The sequence below is a fragment of the Dicentrarchus labrax genome, unplaced genomic scaffold (assembly GCF_905237075.1).
Source record: "Dicentrarchus labrax unplaced genomic scaffold, dlabrax2021, whole genome shotgun sequence".
Lineage (NCBI taxonomy): Eukaryota > Metazoa > Chordata > Actinopteri > Moronidae > Dicentrarchus > Dicentrarchus labrax.
The window spans coordinates 1,046,005-1,072,409 of record NW_026136717.1 but is presented as its reverse complement, the minus strand read 5'-3'; the positions used below and the strand labels follow the sequence as shown (position 1 = coordinate 1,072,409).

The 26,405-nt window shown below is 41.5% G+C and overlaps 1 protein-coding gene across 2 annotated transcripts in view; it reads right to left on the bottom strand.

The window, feature by feature from the left end:
* Positions 1-4,853: 4,853 nt before the first annotated feature.
* The window catches only part of ache (acetylcholinesterase), a 42,944-nt gene continuing 21,392 nt past the window's right edge, over positions 4,854-26,405 (bottom strand). Inside the window, exons 2-9 of one of the 2 annotated variants that reach the window (XM_051375211.1) lie at positions 25,784-26,303; positions 23,420-23,643; positions 23,068-23,328; positions 18,769-18,991; positions 18,261-18,506; positions 17,609-17,801; positions 15,733-15,911; positions 4,854-11,240 (exon numbers count right to left, since the gene is read on the bottom strand). In XM_051375211.1, the coding sequence (XP_051231171.1) occupies positions 11,119-11,240; positions 15,733-15,911; positions 17,609-17,801; positions 18,261-18,506; positions 18,769-18,991; positions 23,068-23,328; positions 23,420-23,643; positions 25,784-26,216 (1,881 nt within the window). In that variant the 5' untranslated portion in view covers positions 26,217-26,303 and the 3' untranslated portion in view covers positions 4,854-11,118. The remainder of the gene's footprint in view (positions 11,241-15,732; positions 15,912-17,608; positions 17,802-18,260; positions 18,507-18,768; positions 18,992-23,067; positions 23,329-23,419; positions 23,644-25,783; positions 26,304-26,405) is intronic. The other variant, XM_051375212.1, reaches the window with a different exon arrangement.

The following is a 26,405-nucleotide window of genomic DNA, read 5'->3' as shown; positions in this document are numbered from 1 at the left end:
CGGGGGTGCGTTCACGACCGGTAGGGTTGTGGGATATGTGCGCCGTGCTCAGTGGTGACACGAGGTTGTCCGACACTGCAGAGGGGGAGGGGGGACCTGTGGTGCCTCCGCCAGAGGCTCCACAGGTTCCCATGTGGCGCTCCACGGAAGATTTTCCACTCGAGCAGTCTCGTGACAGTACTCTGCGCTTTGCCTTTGACCAAGTGATACAAATTGATGGTCAGCTAGTGCGCCCTGACGCGGTGCAGACATATCCGCATTTCGCATTGGTTAGGGACAGGCTATACAGAGTGAGTCGTGACACTCAGACAGCAGAGGAAATCACCCAGTTGTTGGTACCGGACAGCCGCCGGGAAACAGTTTTCCAGGCGGCTCATTATAACCCAATGGCGGGGCACATGGGGTATGAGAAAACACTTAACCGGATAATGGCCCGATTCTATTGGCCTGGCATTAGGGCAGATGTAAGCCGCTGGTGTGCGTCTTGCTCTGAATGTCAGTTGGTTAACCAACCGGCCATCCCGAGAGCGCCTTTGCGCCCATTACCACTCGTGGAGGTTCCATTTGAGCGTATTGGCATGGACCTCATCAGGCCGTTTCACCGGAGCGCACGTGGATATCGTTTTGTATTAGTCCTAGTGGATTATGCAACTCGATATCCAGAAGTGCCTCTGCGCACAATCTCTGCAAAGGGCGTGGCACAGGCACTGTTCCAGGTCATCTCCCGAGTTGGGATCCCAAAAGAAATCCTAACAGACCAGGGCACCTCGTTTATGTCACGCACACTCGGGAACTTTATGGGTTGTTGGGCATCAGGTCAATTCGGACTAGTGTGTACCACCCTCAGACCGACAGCCTTGTCGAGCGTCTGAACAAAACCTTGAAGTCCATGATCCGTAAGTTTGTGCACGATGACGGCCGTAATTGGGATAGGTGGCTAGATCCTCTGTTGTTTGCAGTGCGCGAGGTGCCCCAGGCCTCAACGGGATTTTCTCCTTTTGAACTGCTGTTTGGCAGGACACCACAGGGGGGTTCTGGACCTTGTTAAAGAAAGCTGGGAGGAAGGTCCGAGCCCAAGTAAAAATGAGGTTCAGTACGTCCTGGACCTGAGAGCAAAACTCCACACATTGGGTCAGTTGTCACGGGAGAATTTGCTCAGGGCCCAGGAGCGTCAACAGCGTCACAGCCCTATCGGTTACCTGAACACAAAAGAAAGGTGGTTCAGAAGGACTTGAAGGCCATGCTGGAGATGGGGGTAATAGAAGAGTCCAACAGTGCCTGGTGTAGCCCCATTGTTCTGGTACTTAAGAAGGATGGGTCTATTCGGTTCTGTGTGGACTATCGCAAGGTGAATGATGTGTCACGGTTTGATGCTTATCCGATGCCTCGGGTTGACGAGCTCCTGGATCGGTTAGGCACTGCTCGCTTTTTCACGACACTGGATTTAACCAAGGGCTATTGGCAGATTCCCTTGTCTCCAGAGTCTAAGGAAAAAACGGGCTTCTCCACTCCGTACGGTTTGTACCAATTTGTCACACTTCCCTTTGGGTTGTTTGGTGCCCCAGCCAGTTTCCAGCGTCTCATGGACCGGGTCCTGCGGCCGCACTCTGCGTATGCTGCCGCCTACTTGGATGATGATATCATCCATAGTAACAGCTGGCGGGAGCATGTGCAGAGTGTGGTGGCGGTGCTCGAGTCACTGAGGCAGGCGGGGCTCACGGCCAACCTGAAGAAGTGTGCCATTGGACGGAGGGAGGTACGGTATTTGGGGTACCACTTGGGCAGTGGGCAGGTGCGTCCGCAAGTAGACAAGACAGCAGCAATTGCAGCCAGCCCACGGCCCAAGACCAAAAAGGAGGTGAGGCGGTTCTTGGGGCTGGCGGGTTATTACTGGCGGTTCATTCCGCACTTTGCGGACTTGACCAGCCCCCTGACCGACCTCACTCGGAAGGGGGGGAGTAGGTTGGGCCGGATGGCTCCCCGGCCTAAGTCGGGCGGTGGGGGTATGTGGAGGTGGGTGTGGTTTGCGCTCAGCTGCAGGAGGGAGAGGTGTGGGGAAGGCTTGGGAGAGCGGCACCAGGTGAGTTGATTACCTCACCTGCCCTTGATTACCTGATGACTCTACCCTTATTCTTGCAGTAGTGTGCTGGGCCAGAGAGACGCTACTGGGAGTGCCACTGAGAGCCAGAGGCGACCGAGCTAGACTTTGTGTGCCGTGTGAGCAGTACGCTGAATAAAAGTGGTGTATTCATCGACGGAGTGTGGTTGTTTGTGTGCTGAGGGGACCCCGTCTGTAGCTCGACGTGCTACAGCAATATATCACCTCGCTCTCAGTATTGCAATATATAGCAATATACTGAATCATAATCCCTGTATATCGTGATATGTATCGTATTGACAGATTCTTGTCAGTACACAATACACGCCCTACTCAAACATTGCAACGTGCATTGTAACTGCTGTGAAATCATTGATTTTTAAGCTGCAACAAATCCTGCAAAATCCTCAATGGACTGAAATAATCAGATCCTGCAGAGCATTATGACTGACAGCAGGTCAGAGAGTTGGAACAGATTTGTTACAGTTGACAGTAGCACATATGTCTAATTCTATTATAGTTGCATTGTATTTGAAATATATGTTTTTATGATAACCAATGCAATTAATCTGCTCTATAGATCTTGAAAGGGGAATGGGGTTAATCCAAGAGGCAACCTCCGTTCCTTTTATATAACTCACCTGTTTAAATTATATTAACGTTTAAAGTTATGCATAAATAAGGTTGTGGTCGCTTTTAATGACAGGTAGTTGCCATCACAGGCGGTTGTTGTCAGTAACTAGACTTCATTCAGCCCACCTCAGTTCCACCCAAGCTCCACCTCTTTGCCCATATTTGGATTACTTAGAGCCAGCAGAGTCAGCACTGCCAAGATGGGGAAGGCCAGAGTCGACCACACTGAACTTTCCAACGGCTCTTCAGAAACCTAACTAACTATGTCAGTTTTTATTTATACAGTGTATGGGTCAGTCTAATGTTATGCCATTGTGTCACACAAACAAAAACAACAAGAATGGCTTTCAACACAATAAATTATCAATAATTACAAAAGACATTCTGTGTTATTTAATTTGTTGAACCGTAAATGCTTAATCTGAATATGCAAAACTGCTAATTCTATTTACATTGAATGTTCTTCTTGAATACTTGTGGAATGGAATATAATAATCATAGTTTTGAGTCATGTATAATCACCTGAAAATAGAAATCCTGTGTTTTTATTACCTTAGAATTAACTGTTTTCATCTACAGAGGGGCCGAGTCCTCCTTTGCCATGTTGACACCGTTCTGGGCTGTAAAATGGTGATTTTACAGTCCAGAACGGACAAACCAAACAGTGGTATTACTAATAAAATACTGTACTTTAGCACAATTGTGAGGTATTTGTACTTTAGTGTTTTCATTGCATTCACTTTATACTTCTACTACTATTACAGGAGAAACTATTGTACTTTTTACTCTTTACACTGTAGTAAAAGTTGCAGTTATAGCTTTGTAGATTAAGGTTTTACATATAAAAAACTTGATCGTCTTATAAAATTCTTCTCTGCAGGTTGTCTTTGGGGTCTCAAAAAGTATAAAATCTAAAATTTAGACCTTAAAATGTCTTAAATAGGATTTTGATAAGCCATAATATTTATATTGATGTAACAACTACAAAACAAAACTAACACAACCAATACCTAATAACAAATGGCAGTGAGCAAAATGATCTGTTCAGTTGCTAGGTACGCAGAAAGGACACTAGGTGACAGCATAACACCATTATCAGTGAGTCCCTCAGGAGCTTCAAAACCAGTTCATTATGACAAAAATAAAAATAGTCATGTAGTTGTAGTACTGTTGTTTTTTTCCTTTTTCTTTTTTCTTTTTATAGTGGGAATGAGCATCCACAGTGAAGCACAGTCAGACTCTATTATTAGCAGTCAGTGAGACATAGTATTTTAAGTAGATAAAATGTATAATTTCAGATATTCAGTGCTATGTCATTTGCATTTAATGTCATTCAAATTTTTTTTGTTTTTATTGTGATAAAATGACCACATTTCAAACAATGATTACAATTCAATGATGACCATAAACAGTATAATGATGCACTCTAAAAGATAATTCAGTGGACATATTGTCACCACTTAAATAAATGCATGTTTACAAGATAAAACTTAAAATGTATTGATTTGGATAAATATTTTAAGTCGCAAACATTATTTCGAAGAGTCGTGTTTACATAAATAATGTGGAAAAACTAGTTGGAAGTTCATTTTTATGAGTAGCCTAATTAAATTCTAACTAATCCTCTTTGATTGTAAGGGAAAAGCTTATTTCCCTAACTCAGTGTAGTACATTTGTTGAATTTTGAGCACATTATTTGCTGTGAAGATTGGTCAGAGATTAATTTTCCTGATATTTATTCTAGGAAGGTGGCATTAGAATTTTCCAAATTTTCAAATTTTCATACATTTTAAAATGTGTCCATAGTATCATTAAATTCCTTGTGTAAATTTCAGTTCTTTAACACATTATTTGAAAAATTTATATAAATTAATGTGTTAAATTTGACAGCACTTGACACCTGGGGTGGCCAGGCAATTTTTAGCCATACCACCCATCTAAATCTGCTCCTGGATATAAATGTTTTCATTTTCCATAATACATGAGCTATACATAAAAGTTGAGCCTTTCAACCTTGATTCAAAGGGTAAAACTCTTGCACCATGAACCTTGGAGTGTTTGTATCGTGGTCTGGATCCAACAGCTGACGTGGCGTGCTGAGACTCAATAAAAGCTTGAGGTGGACAGAAGCAGCAGGATGTCTTTATTTCTGTTGCTATAGCTTAACCAAGTCAGCATTCATGATACACAGAGACATACTGGGAAGCTACAGAAGCCTTTAACACTTACAGTACTAGTGACTGGAACAAACAACAATGAGGCAGAGGACTGAAACAAAGTCAAACAAACAGAAAATACAAGAATAAATACATATGGCACTCATTTTTAGTTCATACTAAAGAATAATATTGCTTTTAAAACACAACCTCTATCCATCATCATTGTTGTTTTATCACGTTATATTTTCACTGCATTTAAATATCAAATATATTCCTTTACTGACGTTATTGCTAACATTAAACGTACCTAACATTAGAGATATATCACTTGATAATAGTTTTGTTCAAAAGTACAAATTTTACAGAAAATAACAGTCCAAGTTTTGTAGGATATACTGGGGACGGGTGGACTTAAGGACATGCATAAGGATCTGATAGGAGGGCAAAGAAAGGAGGTGGGGCTTAAGCGGGGTCTCCCATTGGATGAGAGGAGCTGGAGGAGCTGTCACTCACACAGCCAGTCACACATGCATTCTTCACTGGTATTTTAGACATCAGGTACAATCCTTTATTCATATTTAGTTCTTTTTAAAGCTAGACTACACTACTCCGGTCCATAAATAGGAGCTTCACATGCCGACAGAGACACTTCGCCATTTTATTTTGAAAACTGGGAGGGAGCTGAAATCAGCGCTCCAAATGGCTGACAGTTGTCCCAGCGAAGAGGTTGACAGACAGGTACAGTGGTTACGTTACTTACACACACACACACACACACACACACACACACACACACACACACACACACACACACACACACACACACACACACTCAGATGGAGTGAGATGGCAGCCAAGGTAAAGAGTCCTGTTCAGCAAATGATAAATTACAAATGTGATTTTTTTTTTAAAAGAGGCAACAGTCCTGAAAGATTATTTATCTAGAATGCACTAGTGTTATTAATTCATTATTGTTAAAGACCCCCTCCATGTATGTGGACATAATACAAATAGTTTGCTTTGTTTTTTTCTAAAAAAAAAAAAAAAAAGGATTAAAATCCTTAAGATTTCCTTAAAGAGTAATCCACTACTTTTACCTAATTAGAAATTCCAAAATCTTTGAATATGAAAGATGTCTCCTACTTCACTGTAAAGTACATTTTCAGTGTATGTGCACTGGTGGCTTTAGGTTTGTACATCACAATAGTAGAAGTTGCATACTGGGGACCAGGTTTGACTTCCTAACTATTTGTTATGTCACAAATCATGCTTGTAGGCCCTGTCCTCTCAAATTTGTAAGAAGAATCTTAAGATTTACAATGAGCCTAGAGAAACTTTCCACTTTCATAGATCAATGTGAAAACATCCTTCTAGTGTCAAACTCTGCACAGACATCATTCAAACAGCACACTGTAGCACGAGAAAAAAACAGATTTCTGACTGGAGGGGACCTTAAATACTTTTTTTAGTGCCTACAACATATGGATAACTTTTGCACACACTGTATCGATCTTGTTCCCAAAACTTGTGATGTGAATAATCTTGTTCCCACAAAACAACACAACATATGGAACATTTGCGCAGTTATTATCTTGTGGAAAATAAGGTCCATATGTATTGCAGACCAGCTAATAACTTCTGAGACTCACTATCTTTATAACTTAAAACATATGGATCGAACAAGATATGAACTTGTACACAGTATATTTGTCTGCACTGAGTAATTATCTAGTGCACATAAGATATCATCTTTCAGGACTTTCAGGGCTTTGTAGTAGAATCAAAATCAGCCTAACAGCATCAGTACAGTAATAGGCCACTTGGGGCCCTGAAATGAGGAAATTATAAGTGAGTTTGTTTAACTTTTGGCAAAATGTAGGTATTTTCCGTACAGTTTTATATCTGCAAATGTGAGTGACTGCTGTTAAATAAAAGTTTTCACTGTAAATTCAAAACAAAAATAAATAAGTTGACAAAAAGGTTATCTATGTAAATAAAATATATGAATAATACATCTTTATGTGTATAGGACCTTTAACCCACGGGTCTCCAACTACATTTGCCCAAAGGCCAGAATTATTCTGAGCAGACACTGTGGGGGATGGACTTTTTTAAATGTTTTTCTAACCAACCTGAAGCTCATTGGGCTGCTCCTACTTATTTATTTACTCCCTGCAGTATTTTAAACTGATCTGCTGTTAAAGAAAGCCAAAAATCAGTGTCAAGCTTAGTGACAAACATATTGCATTTCCTGTGACAGCTACTTCATAATAAAAGTGAACTTGCTGGTTAAATGTTTTTAACTTGAATCTGCAGCAGTAGGAAATGTTCGGTTTGCATTAGCAGTAACTTAAAACTGCATCTTTATAAGAATTCCGCCACAGACACCCAGTTTGTAATACTGTAAATATACACATTTTGAAATATGTGGCAGGGTCTGCCAGTTGAATAACCCTGCTTTAGCTGTTTCTTTGGGTACAAAATAGAACTGTCTGTTGGTTTGTTGTGTTACTACTTAAGCCACTAACTAGTGCTATCTTCCAACACCACTTCACAATCAAACTATGTAACCATGTGTACATTTATTTTGAGGTGATATCCTGGGAGGGGCCCCGTAAAAGCCTTGTTCGGCCCTGAAACCTAAATCTGGGGAGAATATCATAGTTTATTATTAAATAAGCTGGTAATTAGTGTATCTCTACCAACTTTTTATTACATCTGAATCATTTGTTACGTTATGCTGGAGCGCTCTCTCTCTCTCTCTCTCTCTCACACACACACACACACACACACAGTGTTTATAATGACTAGAGTTATGTAATGATGTATTTCTCTGACTGTCTTTTCATATATCCATCACATCTCCACCTCTCCTTCTGCCTTGTCATCTCTCGTCCCCTCTCTCTCCTCCTTCCCTGCCCCTTTCTCCTTGCCTAATCGCTCTACCTTTCCACCTCCATTTTCCATCCATCCATCTATCCATCCATCAATCCATCGTGTCCTGTTGGCTGGCAGGCCAAGGGCTGAGCCAGCACTCTGTCACATTATCCTGCCGCTAAGTGAATTACTCTGCTTCCATTAGACTAACAAGAAAGCAGGAGGACGGAGAGAGAGAGAGAGATGGGGGAGGGGGCAGGGGATGATAAGCGTGAGGCGGAGGGGGGAGGAAGGGGAAGAGTGATGCAGCTGAGAGATGGATGAGGAAGGGAAGAGAGATGAGGGAGATGATGAAGAGAAGTTAGATGAGGTGGAAGGAGGAAGAGAAATGAGAGGGGGGTAGAGGAGTCTGATATAAGAGTGAGAGAAAGAAGGGAGAGTAGGGAGTGAGAGAGTAGGAAAGACAGGAGGGTGGGTGGAGGTTGATTAGAGATGAAGACAAAAATGACAGCCGCAGTAGAGAGGAAGATGGAAAGCTGGGTGAGGGGCCGGACAACAGGGCCGTGATGGAAGAAAAAGGAACGGATACAGAAGTAAGAGAGGACAGGGGAGATGGAAGGGAGATGGGAGGATGACTTAGATATGAGGGAAGGCAGTTGGTGGAAAAATAGAAAGAAGGAAAAGAAAGGAACGGAGAGGGGAACTGTAAGGAATAAAAATGAGGCGAAGTGGAAGGATAAGAAGAGCGAAAAGAAGTGAAAAGATGACAGGACAGAGAGATAAAGCAGTCAGGACTGGAATGAACAGAGAGGGAGGGGTGTCACAGAAATACATCACAGCTGTGCATGAAACCAGCACACAGACACACACGCACACGCACACACACACACACAAATGCACAGACATAGACATCGATAATGTTGATGTTTCCTGTTTGCTAGAACAGTCAATATGGGTTTTTGAAGGACAAAGTTGCTCCCACTGGCCACTCAATCACTGCAATGTAAGAATATGTCAAAATGTAATACAAATATATACTAATACTTTGACCAATATGTTTATATAGCTTTCTCAGCTCTGGCTGTTTTCGTTCAGCTGTGTATGATTCTTGTAAATGCCATTAGGAGCACTAGGAGGAGCCAGAGGAACCTGATTGTTAAACAGATTATCTGTCTCATGTTCTACTGTCAGGATATAGTGAAAGTTTCAGCAGAGTGGCAGATCAAAGTATCTCAATTTCAAATTAATTAATCAGCAATCACTTAAAACAATAGTGACAGAAAAATGCTGAATATCAGGTCAGATAATCTGTTTATCCCTAGTATATACTATTATACAGTAGAGTGCAGTAGCACAAAGGTGGATATTATTATATTATAATGGGTGTATTGAAATGAACTGATTCCTTACTTCCACTGAAATGCACCAAGATAAGACATTTTTAAAATCCTACATATTGTGGCCTTAAAGTGAGACCATTTTTTAAAAAGAAATAACATAATCATCCTCTTACAACCTTGCTCAATTGAATACACTCTGCTGCTACAATCTTTCTTGGTCTGCCATGACCATAAGCTTATCATAGCTAATGTTAGCACATTTAGGATGTATATCAATATTGATATATACAAATATTGATTGTTTCTCAAACTTTTTACAGCACATACCACCTCAGGAAATATACAAGTGCCACCATTATGACCGAGGTTAAAATACAGCAGGCTAGGCCCACTCTATTCAGCTATTCAGACAGTACATGCAGGAGGCAGGTTTCATAAAAGAGATTATTTATTGTTGACTGTTGTTAGCCAGGCTTTGCAAAGCATAAATGTGACTATGTAGCAGGCTGATACTGAAACAAAATATTACAGGAAATGCAAAACGCATGTTAAAATTACATTTCCGCGATCTCATACTTTAAGTATTTTAATTTAAAATGTTGTAGTATTTGGATAGCATCATATGTTACATTTATTAAATTAATTTATGTCATTGTAAAAATGATAGAGGGAGCTTGTACAATATTTTGAGAACCAGTACATTAGTCATCAATTAAGTCCCTATTGAAGCAAAACTACCAAAACTTGATGCGTGAAGAATCTGAAATGTGAGAATTTGCTTTTCTTAAAGCAAATTTAATATTTTGCAGATTTGGACTGGTAATCCAAAACCTTGTACTCTAGGATACTGTGATAGGTATTTCACTGTTTTCTAATATCATATGAACTAAATAATCAATGTATCATTTCAATAATCTGCAGTTTATTTGATAATTAAAATAATTGCTAGCTGCAGCCCTACTTAAAAGGCATTGTCATTTCACTGACTTTATGACACTTCTCAGTTGTACTACTGTTGAAAATGTACCATTGTCTTGTGGCCACAGAGACCGCTGTTACACAAGTTACACAGCATCACTTTAACTTGGGGGTGGCGCTGTTTCTGACTCCATTTTACCTTCATGTACGATGCTAAGATATATGAGTTGTGTAGTGTCTTCTACACTATTTTACAATCTTTTACAATGAAGTTTGTTTTTTGTTTTTTTTCACAGTATCAGTAGATATTTTTCAAGCTGATTTTATTTTGCAATGTAATCTAAATTAGGCACCAATCAGTTGGGCTGATGGAAGGATCGAACTTATAAACCACAAAGGAAAATCTAGGTAGTCTAATGTTTACATGGAGCATTTTTACAAAAAAACCCAACTTGGATTTGGCTTTACCACGTGAGAAACACACGGGGCAAAGTTAAGCAGAACACGACCGGCGATGGGAATAGTGGTCATAAAAGTAGCAACGAACAAGACTTAAAGGCTTCGACAGAAATAAACAGTGTTGTTGAGTCCAAAAAAAAAACCAAAACCCTGATATGTTGGAAAAAAGGAATCCTCAGAAAACAAAAGATGAGTTTATGAGATCAACACAAACAGTGAGTAAACAGTAAACTAGCAGTGGTAGTGGTGCAGTGTTATGGGCCTGTCGAGATTTGAGTTAAACAGTGGGCTTTCAAGCCACATACAAACGCACGCACGCACACACACATACACCCGAGGTAATGACACATCTTTGACATTTCTAATATTCCTCCATACTGATGACATGTTCCCTCCATAGCCCTAAATTTCCACAGAGACACACATTGAGAAAAACGACAGATAAATAAATAGTATAAATAATATAAATAAAGATCAACAGTACCTGTTTGTGTGTGTGTAGTAAAACAGAAAACATAACAAAAAAAGTTGAATGAAGTTAGACTTCACTGAGGGGCTATGGAGGGAAATGGCCATAGCTTGTTCTCTCTGCCTCCCCCCTCCCCATCATTCTCTCCTCTCTCTGCTGAGGCTCTCAGAGGTCAGTGCAGCGCTCCTGCTTGCTGTAGTGGTCAAACTGGCTCTTCCAGTGCATCATGTAGGAGGACCAACGGTGGAACTCCACCTTCCACTGACGCTCTGCCTCATCTATGTTGTCTGAGAAGAAACACAGAGACACAGGGGAACAAAGTGGTTAGCAGTTAAGCCATTACTGCATACTGGAGTTGTTGTAGAGCTTTGCACTAATGCTGTCACAGGTTGTCATTTATCTTCTGATTGGATGCCAACCTCAAGACGGATCCTGTATAATATGAGCCAGTCTGACCACCTAAATTACTTAAAGAAATAAAAACAAGAGGAGTTCAACATAAAAACCTAATAAAAATTCAAACTAACTCCTCAGTAGCACAAAATAAAAGAATGAAATGTGGACTGTTAAATATCAGGTCTCTGTCCTCTAAAGCTGTTTTAGTGAATGAATTAATATCAGATTATGATATTGATTTAATTTGTCTTACTGAGACCTGGTTGTCCCACAAGGAGTATGTTAGCCTAAATGAATCCACCCCCCAGTCATATTAATACTCACATTCCTCGAGGCACTGGCCGAGGAGGTGGAGTAGCAGCCATATATGATTCGAGCATTTTAATTGACCCTATACCAAAACTAAATTATAATTCATTTGAAAGCCTTGTTCTTAGTCTTTTTCACCCAAACTGGAAAACACTGCAGCCAGTTCTATTTGTTATAGTGTACCGCGCTCCTGGACCGTACTCTGATTTTATATCTGAATTCTCAGAGTTTTTATCAAGTTTAGTCCTTAAATCATATAAAGTAATTATTGTAGGTGATTTTAATATTCATGTGGATGTTAACAATGACAGCCTTAGTAACGCATTTATATCACTTCTGTCAGAGTGTAAATAAACCAACTCATTGTTTTAATCACACTCTTGACCTTGTTCTATCATATGGCATTGATATTGAACATTTAATAGTCTTCCCACATAATCCTTTCCTATCTGACCATTATTTAATAACTTTTGAATTTATATTATTAGATTATAAGCCATTAGGCAAAACTTCCTACAGCAGAACAGTGCTGTAGCTAAATTTAAGGAGGAGATTCCTTCAGTGTTTAATTCAATGCCATGTCTGAATTTAACAGAGTCCTATAACGACTTTAGTCCCTCTGAAATTGATAATCTTGTCGATAGTGCTACAGCTCACTACGATCAACATTAGACTCTATCACTCCTATAACAAGGAAATTATTAAAACATAGGAGACTAGCACCTTGGTTTAAACACCAAACCCGCCAGTTAAAACAAATAGCTAGGAAATCTGAAAGGAAATGGCGCTCTTCCAAATTATCAAAATATCGCTCAATTTGGCATGATAATCTTAAAACTTCTAGAAAGGCCCTCCGTAATGCCAGAGGAGCCTATTATTCAGCACTAATAGAAGAAAATAGGAATAACCCTAGGTTCCTCTTCAGCACTGTAGCCAGGCTGACAGAGAGTCACAGCTCTATTGAGCCACATATCCCCATAAACTTAAGTAGCAATGACTTCATGAGCTTCTTCTAAAATAAAATTATTACTATTAGAGAAAATTAATCACCAACTGCCATCAACAGTTATCAGTGGCTCTCCAAGTTCAGAGACTTTTACTAATGTAAACATATATATATATTTAGACTGTTTTTCTGCTATCGATCTTCATCAGTTAACTTCAATAATTTCTTCATCAAAGCCATCAACCTGTCTGTTAGACCTGATCCCAACTAGGCTGCTTAAAGAAGTTGTTCCCTTAATTGGCACTTCTTTACTGGATATGATTAATCTTTCTTTATTATCAGGATATGTACCACAGTCCTTTAAAGTAGCTGTAATTAAACCCCTTCTTAAAAAGCCCACTCTTGACCCAGGGGTTTTAGCCAACTATAGACCAACCTCTAACCTCCCTTTCCTCTCTAAGATTCTGGAGAAAGTAGTCGCCAAAGAGTTGTGTGACTTTCTACATAACAATAGTTTATTTGAGGATTTTCAGTCAGGATTTAGAGTTCATCACAGCACAGAGAAAGCTCTGGTTAAAGTTAATAATGATCTTTTGATTGCTTCTGACAACGGACTTGTCTCTGTACTTGTATTATTAGATCTTAGTGCTGCATTTGACACCATTGACCATGATATTCTTTTACAGAGACTTGTTCGCAGTTTGTACATGTTAACGATGAATCTTCAATAAATACTACAGTTAGTCATGGAGTTCCACAAGGTTCTGTACTTGGACCAATAGTATTTACTTTGTATATGCTCCCTTTAGGCAACATTATTAGGAATCACTCCATTAACTTTCACTGTTATGCAGATGATACGCAGTTATATCTATCGATCAAGCCCGATGAAATTAATCAATTATCTAAATTACAAACATGTCTTAAGGACATAAAATCCTGGATGAGCTGCAATTTTCTGATGTTAAACTCAGAAAAAAACTAAATTCTTGTTCTTGGCCCCAAAAACCTTAAACACTCACTGTCTAAAGATATAGTTACTCTAGATGGCATTACCTTGGCCTCTAGCACCACTGTCAGGAATCTTGGAGTTATCTTTGATCAGGATTTGTCTTTTAACTCCCACATGAAGCAGACCTCCAGGACTGCCTTCTTTCATTTACGTAATATTACAAAAAGTAGACACATCCTATCACAGACAGATGCAGAAAAACTAATCCATTCATTTGTTACTTCAAGACTGGATTACTGCAACTCTTTATTATCAGGTTGCCCCAATAAGTCCATTAAAACGCTCCAATTAATTCAGAACGCTGCAGCACGAGTACTGACAGGAACTAGAAAAAGAGATCACATCTCTCCTGTACTAGCTTCTCTGCACTGGCTCCCTGTAAAATTTAGAATAGAATTTAAAATCCTCCTCCTCACCTATAAAGCTCTTCATGGTCAGGCCCCTTCATATCTTAAAGAGCTCATAGTACCCTATTACCTCTCTAGAACACTACGTTCTCTGAATGCTGGGCTACTTGTGGTTCCTATAGTCTCTAAAAATAGAACAGGAGCCAGAGCCTTCAGTTACCAAGCTCCTCTCCTGTGGAACCAGCTTCCAGTTGTGGTTCGGGAGGCAGACACCCTCACCACATTCAAGAGTAGGCTTAAGACATTCCTCTTTGATAAAGCTTATAGTTAGGGCTGGATCAGGTGAGTCCTGAACCATCCCTTAGTTATGCTGCTATAGGCCTAGACTACCGGGGGATTTCCCATGATGCACTGAGCTCCTCTCTTCCTCTCTCTTTCTGCACTCATTCATGTCCCATTAATGCATGTTACTAACTTCACTTCTTCCCCGGAGTTCTTGTGCTTTCTCGTCTCGCAGGTTCTTATCGATCCTGGTGGAGCCTCCTGTCATGGTCCTGCTAGATTGCCATTGCCAATACTGTTGTTACTGTACACCTGTCTGTCTCTCTCTGTCTCTCTCTCTCTCTCTCTCTGTCTCTCTCTGTCTGTCTGTATGTCTCTCTCTCTCTCTCTCTCTCTCACCCCAACTGGTCGAGACAGACGACCACCCACCTAGAGCTGAAGAATCTGTCCTAGGTTTCTGCCTTTTAACAGGCAGTTTTTCCTTGCCCTTGTCACCAAGTGCTTGCTCATGGTGGTACTGTTGGGTCTCTGTAAATAATGTTACAAAGAGTTCGGTCTAGACCTGCTCTATTTGAAAAGTGTCCTGAGATAACTTCTGTTATGAATTGGCGCAATACAAATAAAATTGAATTGAATTGAATTGAAGCATTTTACGTAGGCAGCCTGTGGCAGCAGCTTTCTCCCTTTCCTTGTTTTTTTGGACTTTGTTGAGCAATGTATGTAAGCTTGTTTGCACTACTGCAGTGTTTTTATTTCTGGTGTAACTGGTGGAGCACAAGCCACCAGGAGACTATGTAAGGAATAAAGCCCTGACGAGGAGTACATTATTAGGAATTAATGGACTACTCACATTAACTCCTGATAATGGACACCTTGAAGAGGCATAATCCCACTTATACCATGGTCACTTGTCAAAGAAAAAAAGACCATTCATTTGTGTTTTATTTATATTTTCATGTGTTTTAAATTTTTTCAGAAGCCAGAACTCTGTTTTCGTGGTAACACCTGAGGGTTTGGGTAATACCTAATAACTATTACTTTTTCATATCAACTTCCTTTCAATCTCAGCCTAGCCTACAGTTTTTGTACAACTAAAATATGGTCAGTGGCTTCAATAGAGCTAGGATAGGCATCCATCCTCTGGATGCCCTTAGTCAGTAGTTTGTGGTTGTACAGTTTCAGTTTCACAAATAACAGTTTGTATTTATACTGCACGCAAAAAACACTGAATGAGATTTGCAGAAAGTCTCTGCAAAGGGGAGACTCATGGGTGCCCATAGAACCCATTTAATCCAGATTCAGATATCTTATATCAGAGGTTAAGGAATCCCTTAAAAAATGGCCTTGCCAGTCTTTCCATCACCAAAATTTAGCCTAACCTTGGAGCGTTATTTACCCAATTCTTGACAAACTAGCATGACATGTATTTTTTTTTCACTACAGATGTCATGTGTTGAGTAGAAGCAATATTTGGAAGTAGTGATTACCAGTGATGTTGAGGAGGCGTGGCAAGAAGCGGTTCCAGAAAGCACACATCTGGTTCCTCAGACCTTTGTGGATCTTCAATGGTTCAGTGTTGAGTCCAACATGTTTCTGCTCGCTGATAGTGAACAGAGGCCAGCGCCTCTTGCTTTCAACCATCCCGTCATGGTTCACATTGGGATTTCTGAAAGGGAGGTGGACGAGGGGAGGTAAAAGAGGCACACAGTTGAATTTTATAATTTCCTTCACAGCACTTAAAGTTCTAACTGAGCTAATCCATGATTTTTTTTCATAAATCCACTGAAATTTTTCACATCGGTCAAAGTATGAGCCTTCTTTTAGTCAATCGTCACTAGTGGTAGCTTTTTCAATCAATAAATTAGGAATTTCAGATTTTTTAATTTTAAAACACATATTCTGGACTGTTATAGATACGTCAAGAAAAAATATTCTTTGTCTAATATTTGTATTGTGCAGACCTAAGATACATTTTATGATGTATAGTAATGGGATAAAATGAGTAATAAAATAATTTTAAACGTATTTTAGTTTTAAAATAAAATCAACCTTGTCTACCAATTAAGGCATGATAAATATGTGAAATAAAAACAGCAGTTTCTTTGCTTCCATCTCTAAGGGTTTTCCTTAACATACTATAGTCATCAGTTATTAATAGGTTAAAACAATAAAACATGATTTTAAATATTATCTCTACACTCAAGTTCACTTGTTGACTCGTTCAAGAGTCAATAGAGTAAGACACAGTTATATTAAGAATCCAAACATCACATTATAGACATGGGCACGAATGATGATTGTGCATGGCTCCCTGAGGCTCGCTAAAAAATGTGTCAACAATCTGCCACTAGGTGGCGCTCTGGTGGCAGTTTAAATAACAAAGTGGTACTGTGCGGAGACCGTAATAGTTATGAATATAAAATTCACAGGGCACGTGTAGACTGGTGCCTGTAGCTCCACACCAAAAATCATGTTTGTAGCGCCCCCTACAGTATTTCAACAAAGCAGACCCGGTGCCACGTTTCACCGATATGTATGAAACTTGGTAGGCACATGTAACGTGCCGAGATTTACAGAAAAGCCTCTTGGCCTCTTCATTTTCACTTTCGGCAAATGTTTCGCCTTGTATTTGAACGAACTCCTACTAGGGAATTTATCGGATCTATTTCAAAATTGATCAGTTCAGTCAAAAACATTGCTGATTAAAAGTTGTGCTATTTGTGACTATACGTCGAACTGCGTGCCCATGACGACGTATCGAATTCCGCCGATTGGCCATAAAACAGATAGTACTCATAACTTCAGTGTACAATGTCCAATGTCCACTAAACTTAACATACTCTGTAACAGTCCCACCCTGAACACGTCCTCACAACTTCAGTGTACGTGGTCCAATCACGTGACGCGGCTGCAGCAAACCCCGAGTTGCGTGGAGTGCAAGGTATTTCTGAGATATTTCAGTTTAGACCAAAGTAGTGGACTGACTGACTGACCGACTGACAGGCCGACCGACCGACTGACCGACCAATCCCATGGCGTTCCCATCACAGCTGTGAATGCCATAAATTCCCCATAAGTAACTTGATGATTTGACTGAAGAAAATAATTATTTAGACTACTTGGACTTGGGTTGCTGCTTCCACAACTAAACAGTGAAAATGTTTGCATGGAAGGAGGTTTGCTTTGGATAGTGCTTTGCAATTCTGGTCTGGACTGTAACTGACCACCTTATCTACTCTGCAGCTAAGCAACTTAATCAAAATGGACTGGTCTTTCCTCTCTGGTATACTCTACTCTCTCTGTGGCTCATTATAGCTAATAAGTACATAGCAGATTCAATCTTTTCAGTCTGTGATGCCTCACCCAGTTCGTGCAAAGTTAGCCCAGTATCTCATCATGCGTCGGCTAAGTTTCTCCTCCTCCAGGGTGTAGTTGAGTCTCTTCTCCAGCGGCAGGCCGAAGACAAACTCGATCTCATAGCCGTGGATCACACCCATCCACTCCGGCCAGGCCAGGTTGGATGCTCGGTGGTCGAATAGGTAGAGGTAGGCCCCTGCTTTAGGAGCAGCATAAGAAAAGCACCAGTGGTTAATTTTTGTCTACAGCAATGGTCTGACATCAGCACTCAGACGCTGGTACAATTTGTGTACGAGACACTCGCGCTGACTTTAAAAAACTCTCATAGACCATCTTTGATGCTGTAAAACAATGTGATTTGGCTTGGGAACCAGAGGGTCGTCGATTCAAGTCCAGCACGATCCACAGTATGGACTGTGGACTGGTAGCCGCCCTCAAGCAAGGTAACCCTAACTGTTCCTACGGCATCGTTACGTGGCCACCCATACCATCTGTCCACATTTGCATGTCTACAAGCCCTGTGCGTGCATGATTGTATTTCGCAGTAGGTTGAACAAGAAGCAGTTCTGCCAAGTGTACTGGGCATTTACGACAGGCAGTTTAAGTATTTAATGTTAATATCCGTCTTTGTTTTAACTTCTAAATGAGGTTATCTTACCCTGTGAGTTTCCTCCACTGTTTGTTGCCCCAGAGCTGCCTCCACCCATGTTAGCCTTGAGGGCGCTGTGCTGGGCATAGGAGCGAGCAAAGTGAGCCAGCGGGCAGATGACGTTATGGTCGCCCACAATGTCGTCCATGGCATCGCGGTTCTTCACTCCGTTATTCTCATCCATCCAGTCAGTATACTGCAGTACAACTGCCTCCAGGCCAATATCGTTAGCATGTGGTACACTCAGCTTGACACCTGGAACAGTGAAGTTTAAAGTTTTTAGGTGATTTTGATAACATTTGTTTGGGTTAAATTTGATAGTGGTGACTCTCTCTGATTATTCACATTAAGCTTTAATTTCACATTGACATAAACAGTTTATAAACTATTGCATCACTTTGGTTTCATGGTGACCATATGTTTCATCTAACGCTGGTCATATCTATTACTTTTCTTGAACAGAATTTTACAGTATTCTTTTGTATCGATCTGTTCTTTCCAGCTGAGTGAGCTTCACCTTCCAAGAAGTCCTCTCTGGAGATGAGGCTGTCATTGTCCTTGCTGAAGCCCGGCGCTCCATACAGCAGGAAGTATGAGCCTTCGTCCTGGTTGACCCCGAGCAGGATCTGAGTATCTTTGAAGTTGCCTGAGTTGAGCATGGCCTCTGGAGTGTCGGGCAGAACATCGCCATCCACGACAGGGACAAATGAAAATCGGAAGAGGGCTGACCATGGCAGGACCTGCTCAGAACAGGAAGACAAGCTCAAATGTAGAATTGAGTTTAGCTGAGTGACATGCACACATATAACAGACCATATGCAACATTACTGACAATGGCAAATGTCAATGTAATCAAATGGAAAAAAAACTTGCAAAACTACACCCAAAAAACTCCTATATCCAGGCTAGCACTCCATTTCACTTGCACCACAGCACATCTGGAACGTGCAAAGGGTCTTAAATCATGTCATATGATACAACGCCCATGCATGAAAATGCTGGACTGCTTTGGACTTGTATAGTGACTGGCAAGAATTGAAAGTAAACGCTTTGGATTTGTACTGCATTTGCATTGCACTTGAATGTAAAAAACGCCTATATGTATTCTAGTCAGCATTAAAAGCCACAGGAAGAACATGTCAAAACCTTTTGTGCACAGTGTTCCTACATCAAATCTCTCTCGTGTCTCTGTCGCTATGATGTGTGTTTGCAGGTCAGAGGCGAGACAGAGAGAGCTGCCCACTCACAACGCCACTGCAAGTGCAACAAAAGCCCCACGAACAAAAAGCAAATAAAAGTTAATTATTAATGTAATCCATGCAAAAGATGATGTTATGATGTTCAGCATCATCCCACGTGATGATGATGATTAAGGCCTCTGGGTGTTTCGTTTGTAGTCCTGCAGTCACAGTGTGGATGGCGTCACACGCTGCTTCTGCTTTCCCAGACAGAGGAATATAGACAGTGATGGCGATAACACTGGAAAGTTCCTGTGACAGATAACATGGACAAAGTCCGACAGCAACAAGCTCGATGTCCAGGCTGCAGACACGCTCTTTTACACAGACGTGCCCGGGGTTACACCACCTGTTGTTTATGAGCACGGCAAGTCCCCCTCCTTTCTTCTTGCCGGTCGCGATGGTGTCCCTCAGCTCGAACCATCTGGAAGTCGGGAATGGTGACGTTGGAGTCCAGTATCTGCTCGTGTAGCCACGTTTGTTTCCAGTGATGACTGCAGGGATGAAGAGTTTAAACATCCTCTTCTTCATCCTCCGTTTAACCCCCACTCTGCAGCCTCGCCATCTCCTCCTCAGCTCCTCCTCAGTATGGAGGGTCTCTCTCCAGTCAAGATGCTCGGGTGCCTCAGGGCGATAATCTGGTCGCGGGTGTAAACAATGCGACTCCCCGTCGCCATGGAGACCCGTGCAAACAAAACATTAAAAGTGCTCAAAAAAGCCAAAAAAGTATTTAGGCGACGTGAACAAAGTAGTAATAAAGTAAGAAAACAGTTAAAAATAGAAAAAAAACACAGGCTAAAAACACACTGAAAACACACTAAAACTACAACAATGATAGGAGCTGCCATGACAGGCTGCTGGCGGCGCCATTCCATGGAGTGAGCCATGCCTCGCCAAAAAGAGCTTTCAGAGGATCTACGATCAAGAATTGTTGAATTACATAAAGCTGGCCAGGGTTACAAAGTTATTTCAAAGACTTTAGAAATTCACCAGTCTACAGTTAGGCAAAGAATCTACAAATGGAGACACTTTGGGACTGTTGCTACCCTACCAAGAAGTGGGCACCCAGTCAAAATGACACCAAGAGCACAACGAAGACTCATCAATGAGATAAAGAAACAACCCCGAATGACAGCCAAAGATTTGAAGGCATCATTGGAACTTGCTAACATCTCTGTTCATGAGTCTACAATACGTAAAACACTGAACAAGCAGGGTATCCACAGCAGGACACCACGAAGGAAGCCACTGCTTACTAAAAAGAACATTGCTGCACGCCTGAAGTTTGCAAAAGAGCACACTGACACTCCACAGCGGTATTGGCAAAATGTTTTGTGGACTGATGAAACTAAGATTGAACTATTTGGAAAAAACACACAGCACTACATCTGGCGTAAAAAGGGCACGGCATATCATCATGAAAACATCATCCCAACCGTAAAGTATGGTGGAGGAAACATCATGATTTGGGCCTGCTTTGCTGCATCAGGGCCTGGCCAGCTTGGAATCATTGAGGGGAAGATGAATTCCCAACTATATCAGACAATTCTTAAGGATAATGTGAGAATGTCTGTACGTCAGATGAAACTGTGTAGAAGGTGGGTGATGCAACAGGACAACGACAAAACACAAGTCCACAACAGAATGGCTTCAGAAAAACAAAATCCGCCTTTTGGAGTGGCCAAGTCAGAGCCAATAGAGATGCTATAGATTGACTTGAAGAGGGCCATACACATGAGACGTCCAAAGAATATGACAGAGCTAAAGCAGTTCTGCCAGGAAGAATGGGCTAAAATTCCTCCTCAACGATGTGCAGGTCTGATCCACAGCTACAGGAAGCGCCTGGTTGAGGTTATTGCTGCCAATGAGGGGTCAACCAGTTATTAATTCTAAGGGTTCACTTACTTTTTCCACTGCCATTTTGAATGTTGAATATGTGTGTTCAGTAAAGACATGAAAGATCAGAATTTTTTTGTGTTATTATTTTTAGACACATTATGTTTGTCAATACCCTTGACTTAGATGAAGATCAGATCACATTTTATGACAAATTTATTCAGAAAACCATGAAATCCCAAAAGGTTCACATACTTTTTCTTGCCACTGTATATAGTTTTATTTTTTACAAAGGCTCAGTAATTTCCTGGAGACTGTAGTTTTTAACAAACATTACTGAGACAGGAAATGTGCATTTGTTGGGACCACCTGTGGATTAATCTACACTGCACTAGTTTATTGAATCAATATTGATAGTAATGAAGAAACAGCACTGCAGTGTGGCTCACTGATATATTTTTAACAGGTGAAGTCTGAATTCTATTTTGATTGCCACTGGTCAAACTAAAGCAAGCAGCAGCTGTAGTTCAGAGGCAGAGCGGGTTGTCCACAAATTGGAAGGTTGTTGGTTCGATCCCCAGCCCCTCCCGCCACATGAAGCATCCTTGAGCAAGATACTGAACCCCGAATTGCTGTGAATGTGTATGAATGCGTTAGTTTCTATTCGATGAGTGAAAGTACAGACAATTAACCATCTACTTGCATGTAAAAAAAAGAAAACTCAAGCCAACTGTCTTTTAAGTTCAACTCAAAGTAGGGCTGGGCGATATGGCTTAAAAGTAAAATCTCCGATTTACATTTCTCCTACTCGGCTGCATGCCTCTGCTTGAGGTGCTGGAATAAATTGGTCGTACTGCTACCTTTGGTTGCAACAGCTTTCAAACAAACTTTGCAGTGGGTCGTGGTTTGTTCGCTGTCGGACGCCACAAAACCAAACCAGTTCCAAACAACCGACGACACTGTGCCTTTTTTGGGGACGAGCTCATCCTGGCTTGCCGCCGTGTTGTGTTTATCTGTGGAGAGGTGGGGGGAGGGGTCAGCGCACTCTGACCTACGGGAGCCCAAAGGGAGCGCTGGTGTTGTGGAAGTTCAAGAGAAAAACGATTTTAACTAAAAATAAATCGTGTTTAACTACGAATTCGAATTAATCGATTTATCGCCCAGCCCTAACTCAAAGATTTGAAATTAACCTCTGCTATAATCTCTCGTTGAGATAGTTTACTTTTCTTCTTTAGAAAAACTCAACTAGAAACAAACAGTTAATTAATTATGATTAACAATATGATGACAGTTGAGTTGAATTTCTACGTTTTCTTTACAGTGTGGTTAAAAAATATAAAAACACTGACTATGGGTCTTGTTAAAATATGTTCTCAGCTAATTGTTTGCGGAAGTGACCAACTGCATTCCCTTCTGAAACTGCCCGTATGTCAAGGCCTAAAATGGAATGAACTCCTCTGACTGTTTAGAAGAAGAAGAAGATATACTTTATTAATCCCCTTAGGAGATCCCCTTTTTTTTACACACACAACAGGGAGAGTGATGGGGCTGCAACGTTAACAGCGCCCCATGAGCAGTTTCTTGGGGTTACCTCAGCAGTGCACAGGAGGTGAAACTGGCACCTCTCCAGCTACCAGTCCACACTCCATATTGTGGTCTGTGGGACTTGAACCGGCAACCCTCCGGTTCCCAAGCCAAGTCCTTACACACTGAGCTACTGCCGCCCACTGACTCTGAATTACCTGCCACTCCTGGTCGATGAGCTCCTGTGGAGTTTTACTGCGCAGACAGTCCACCATCTCGGTGTCATTGCCTCCGTTGCAGCCAAGCAGTTTGCCCAGCAGCATGGCCCGTTTGCGGGCCTCAGTGGGGCTGACAGAGGCCCAGGGACAGTTCGGGACCCCGCTCTGAAGGATGGCCCTGGTGAAGGTAGGCCGGCTGTCTGGAGACAAGAGGTGGAATCCTACTGAAGCGGCACCTGCACTCTCACCAAATATTGTCACCTGTTTTAAGTATTAAGAGAGCAAATAGAGAGATCAGGACCCCAATTAGCGTTAAAACAGCGGGATAAACAAAAAAAAGGGAGACACTAACCTGTTTGGGGTTTCCACCAAAGAAATGGATGTTGTCTTGGACCCACTGCAGCGCCATTCTCTGGTCCAGCAGACCCACATTGCCAGGAGCCTCAGAGGAGCCATGCAGAGCGAGGAAGCCGAAGGCACCGATCCGGTAGTTCATGGAAACTACAATGACTGTCTCAGTGTGAGCTAGGTAACGGCCATCATATACATCCAGAGAAGAAGAACCACTGTAGAACCCTAGAAATGTTGAATATCATAGCATTATATTAACCAATTGTATCATAATCTCCAACAACAGATAGAAGCTTTGCCATCTAAAATTAAATGTCCACAGTAATTTAAGGATACAGTTTGAAATGTTTAATGAGAGTCATGCATACTCTCCAGTAGGTAAGGAAACAGTTGAAAAGGTATCAGACTAAAGTACACCAAATCCATATTTTTCATCTGAAAATGTATTATGACCTCACGTTGTGTCAATCACTGACTCTGGACCTTTGTCTGTCAATAAAGATTTAAGAACTGATTTTCTGCGATTTTCCCGCAGCTGTCAAAAGAAATAGAGGCTGAGGACAGCACAGGCCCTTGTAGCTATGGTGTCAAATGAAAGCTGCAGGCAAAGAGTGGCGACAGCTTGCGTAGGAACCTCCAGCGGAGAGAAGCAAGGGAAAAGATAGGCGAAAGGAGAAAGAGACAGAGAAGAGCAGAAAGCTCCTTTATCACCGGTTGTAACTCTCCTTGTTCTTGACATTCAATTCAATTCAATTCAATTTTATTTGTATAGCGCCAATTCATAACAGAAGTTATCTCAGGACACTTTTCAAACAGAGCAGGTGTAGACCGAACTCTTTAACATTAATTACAGAGACCCAACAGTACCACCATGAGCAAGCACTTGGCGACAAGGGCAAGGTAAAACTGCCTGTTAAAAGGCAGAAACCTAGGACAGATCCTCCGGCTCTAGGTGGGTGGTCGTCTGTCTCGACCAGTTGGGGTGAGAGAGAGAGAGAGAGAGAGAGAGAGAGAGAGAGAGAGAGAGAGAGAGAGAGAGAGAGCGACAGACAGACAGACAGGTGCACAGCTTGGTCATCCTCACTGCCTGATGTCTCGTATTGTGAATTTCACAATAAACACTTGTGAAAGCACATCGACTGTGCAAGGTTTCAAGGCAAAATGACTTTTTATCAGATGACGGATAAAAAAAGCTCATATGAAAAATGCAAAGGCCTTAAGAGACACTGTCATAGTCTGGGTTGCCTTATCAAATTTCTTTCTTGTGCTCCAAAACTGGGCAGCCATGTCTAGTGTAAATTCAATCTAAGGCACTGTGACTGATTCCCTGTGATTCAATGCTTTCTGAAGTGAAAATGACTACTTCCGGATTGTCTACCTACAAAGAGTGAAGGAGTGGACATGGTAGTTGCATATCAAAAAGACGTCTTCTATTGAAAAAGAAGAATGGTGCATATACACTGTGAATTTTGAACTGAAACAGGTGAATACAGAACATACACGTAGTTGTTACTCATGTTCAGACAGTAGTGAACGTGAATTTCAAATAAAAGGTGGCAGCCCTCTTGGTACATGGCTACCACATTAACAACCATTAACACAATTATACATATTACACATTATAAAGTGTTATTTCTTAATACCTATAGGAATGATTAGCTGGATATTGTTAAAGCTGCAGTAGGTAATTTTTATAAAAATAACTTATTGTCATATTTGCTGAAACTTTCACTATATCCTGACAGTAGCACGAGACAGATAATCTGTGAGAAGTGCTCTTAATGGCATTTGCAAGAACCCACCAGGCCTGAACGAAACAATCAGAGCCAGAAGAACCAAATTTTTTCACATATTAATGTACTTTTATAAAAGTAGCTTTAACCCTCTTAAAAGTAGGACCGAAAAAATCAGGCCTGACCCTGGAAAAATTCTGTGCCAGCCTGAACCAACCCTGAATTTCTGCTGAAAATAGAATTAGTAATTTAACATTTATTACAAGCTAAAGTAAACTAATAATATAGTGCAAATTATTATCAAAACTAAATAACAAAGTCACCCATTAATTACAGTTGCATGTATTGTTAATAAAATATTAAATATATATTCAAAAAGAAATCTAATTCAGTCCCATTCCGAAATGAACCCAACCCGACCCCAATCACTGGCAGACACGGCCTGCTGGGTTCGGGTCAGGTTCAGGCCCAAAACTGCTGCAATTGGGTTTGGCAGAGAATCATAGCTCTTCTTAAAAGGGGCTTAGTTTCTGTTTCCAATGCATTACCGACCCAATGTCCTCGCTGGAAGAATGAGTCATGTCTAATGTATTTATATTTGGACTCATTCTGAGTAAGTCGTGACCAAGTACCTCCGCCGTAGATCCACACCATGACAGTGAGATTGTGGGGTCTGGCTGAGGAGGGCACCCACACATTGAGGTACAGGCAGTCTTCACTCATCTCTCTGTTGGGATTCCACATCTCGCTGCCCTGGAAACCAGGGAACGATGTGTCCACAAACTGGTAGCAGGCGTTGGGGTAGAAGTGGGCCTCATACACCCCTGTCCACGGACGCTTGGGCTCAGCACGACGGAAACGCCGCTTCCCTACTGGTGGCTCGGCAAAAGGGATGCCCAGGAAAGCAGTGACGTAGCTGCGGTCTGGCACCGGCATGCGGATGCCACTGACTCGACCAGTTCGTGTCTGAACAATGAGGTCTGCTTCGCTCTGGGAAGAGCATGTGGGGATGAGGAGAGACAGGAGAAGGACTGAGGAAAGGAGGAGAAGGATGGAGGTTTGCATGATGGAGGCAAAAATGATCTGTGTGGCTGGAGCAGTGGTCGTGATTCCCTCTCGAATGGGCAGGGTCTGCTCTGCTTCCCCTTAGCTCTACAGAGAGAGAGAGAGAGAGAGAGAGAGAGAGAAATGTAATTACAGTAAAGGAGAGTGATGAAGAGCAGACTGAAGAAGGAGGGAGAAATCAGATGAAGA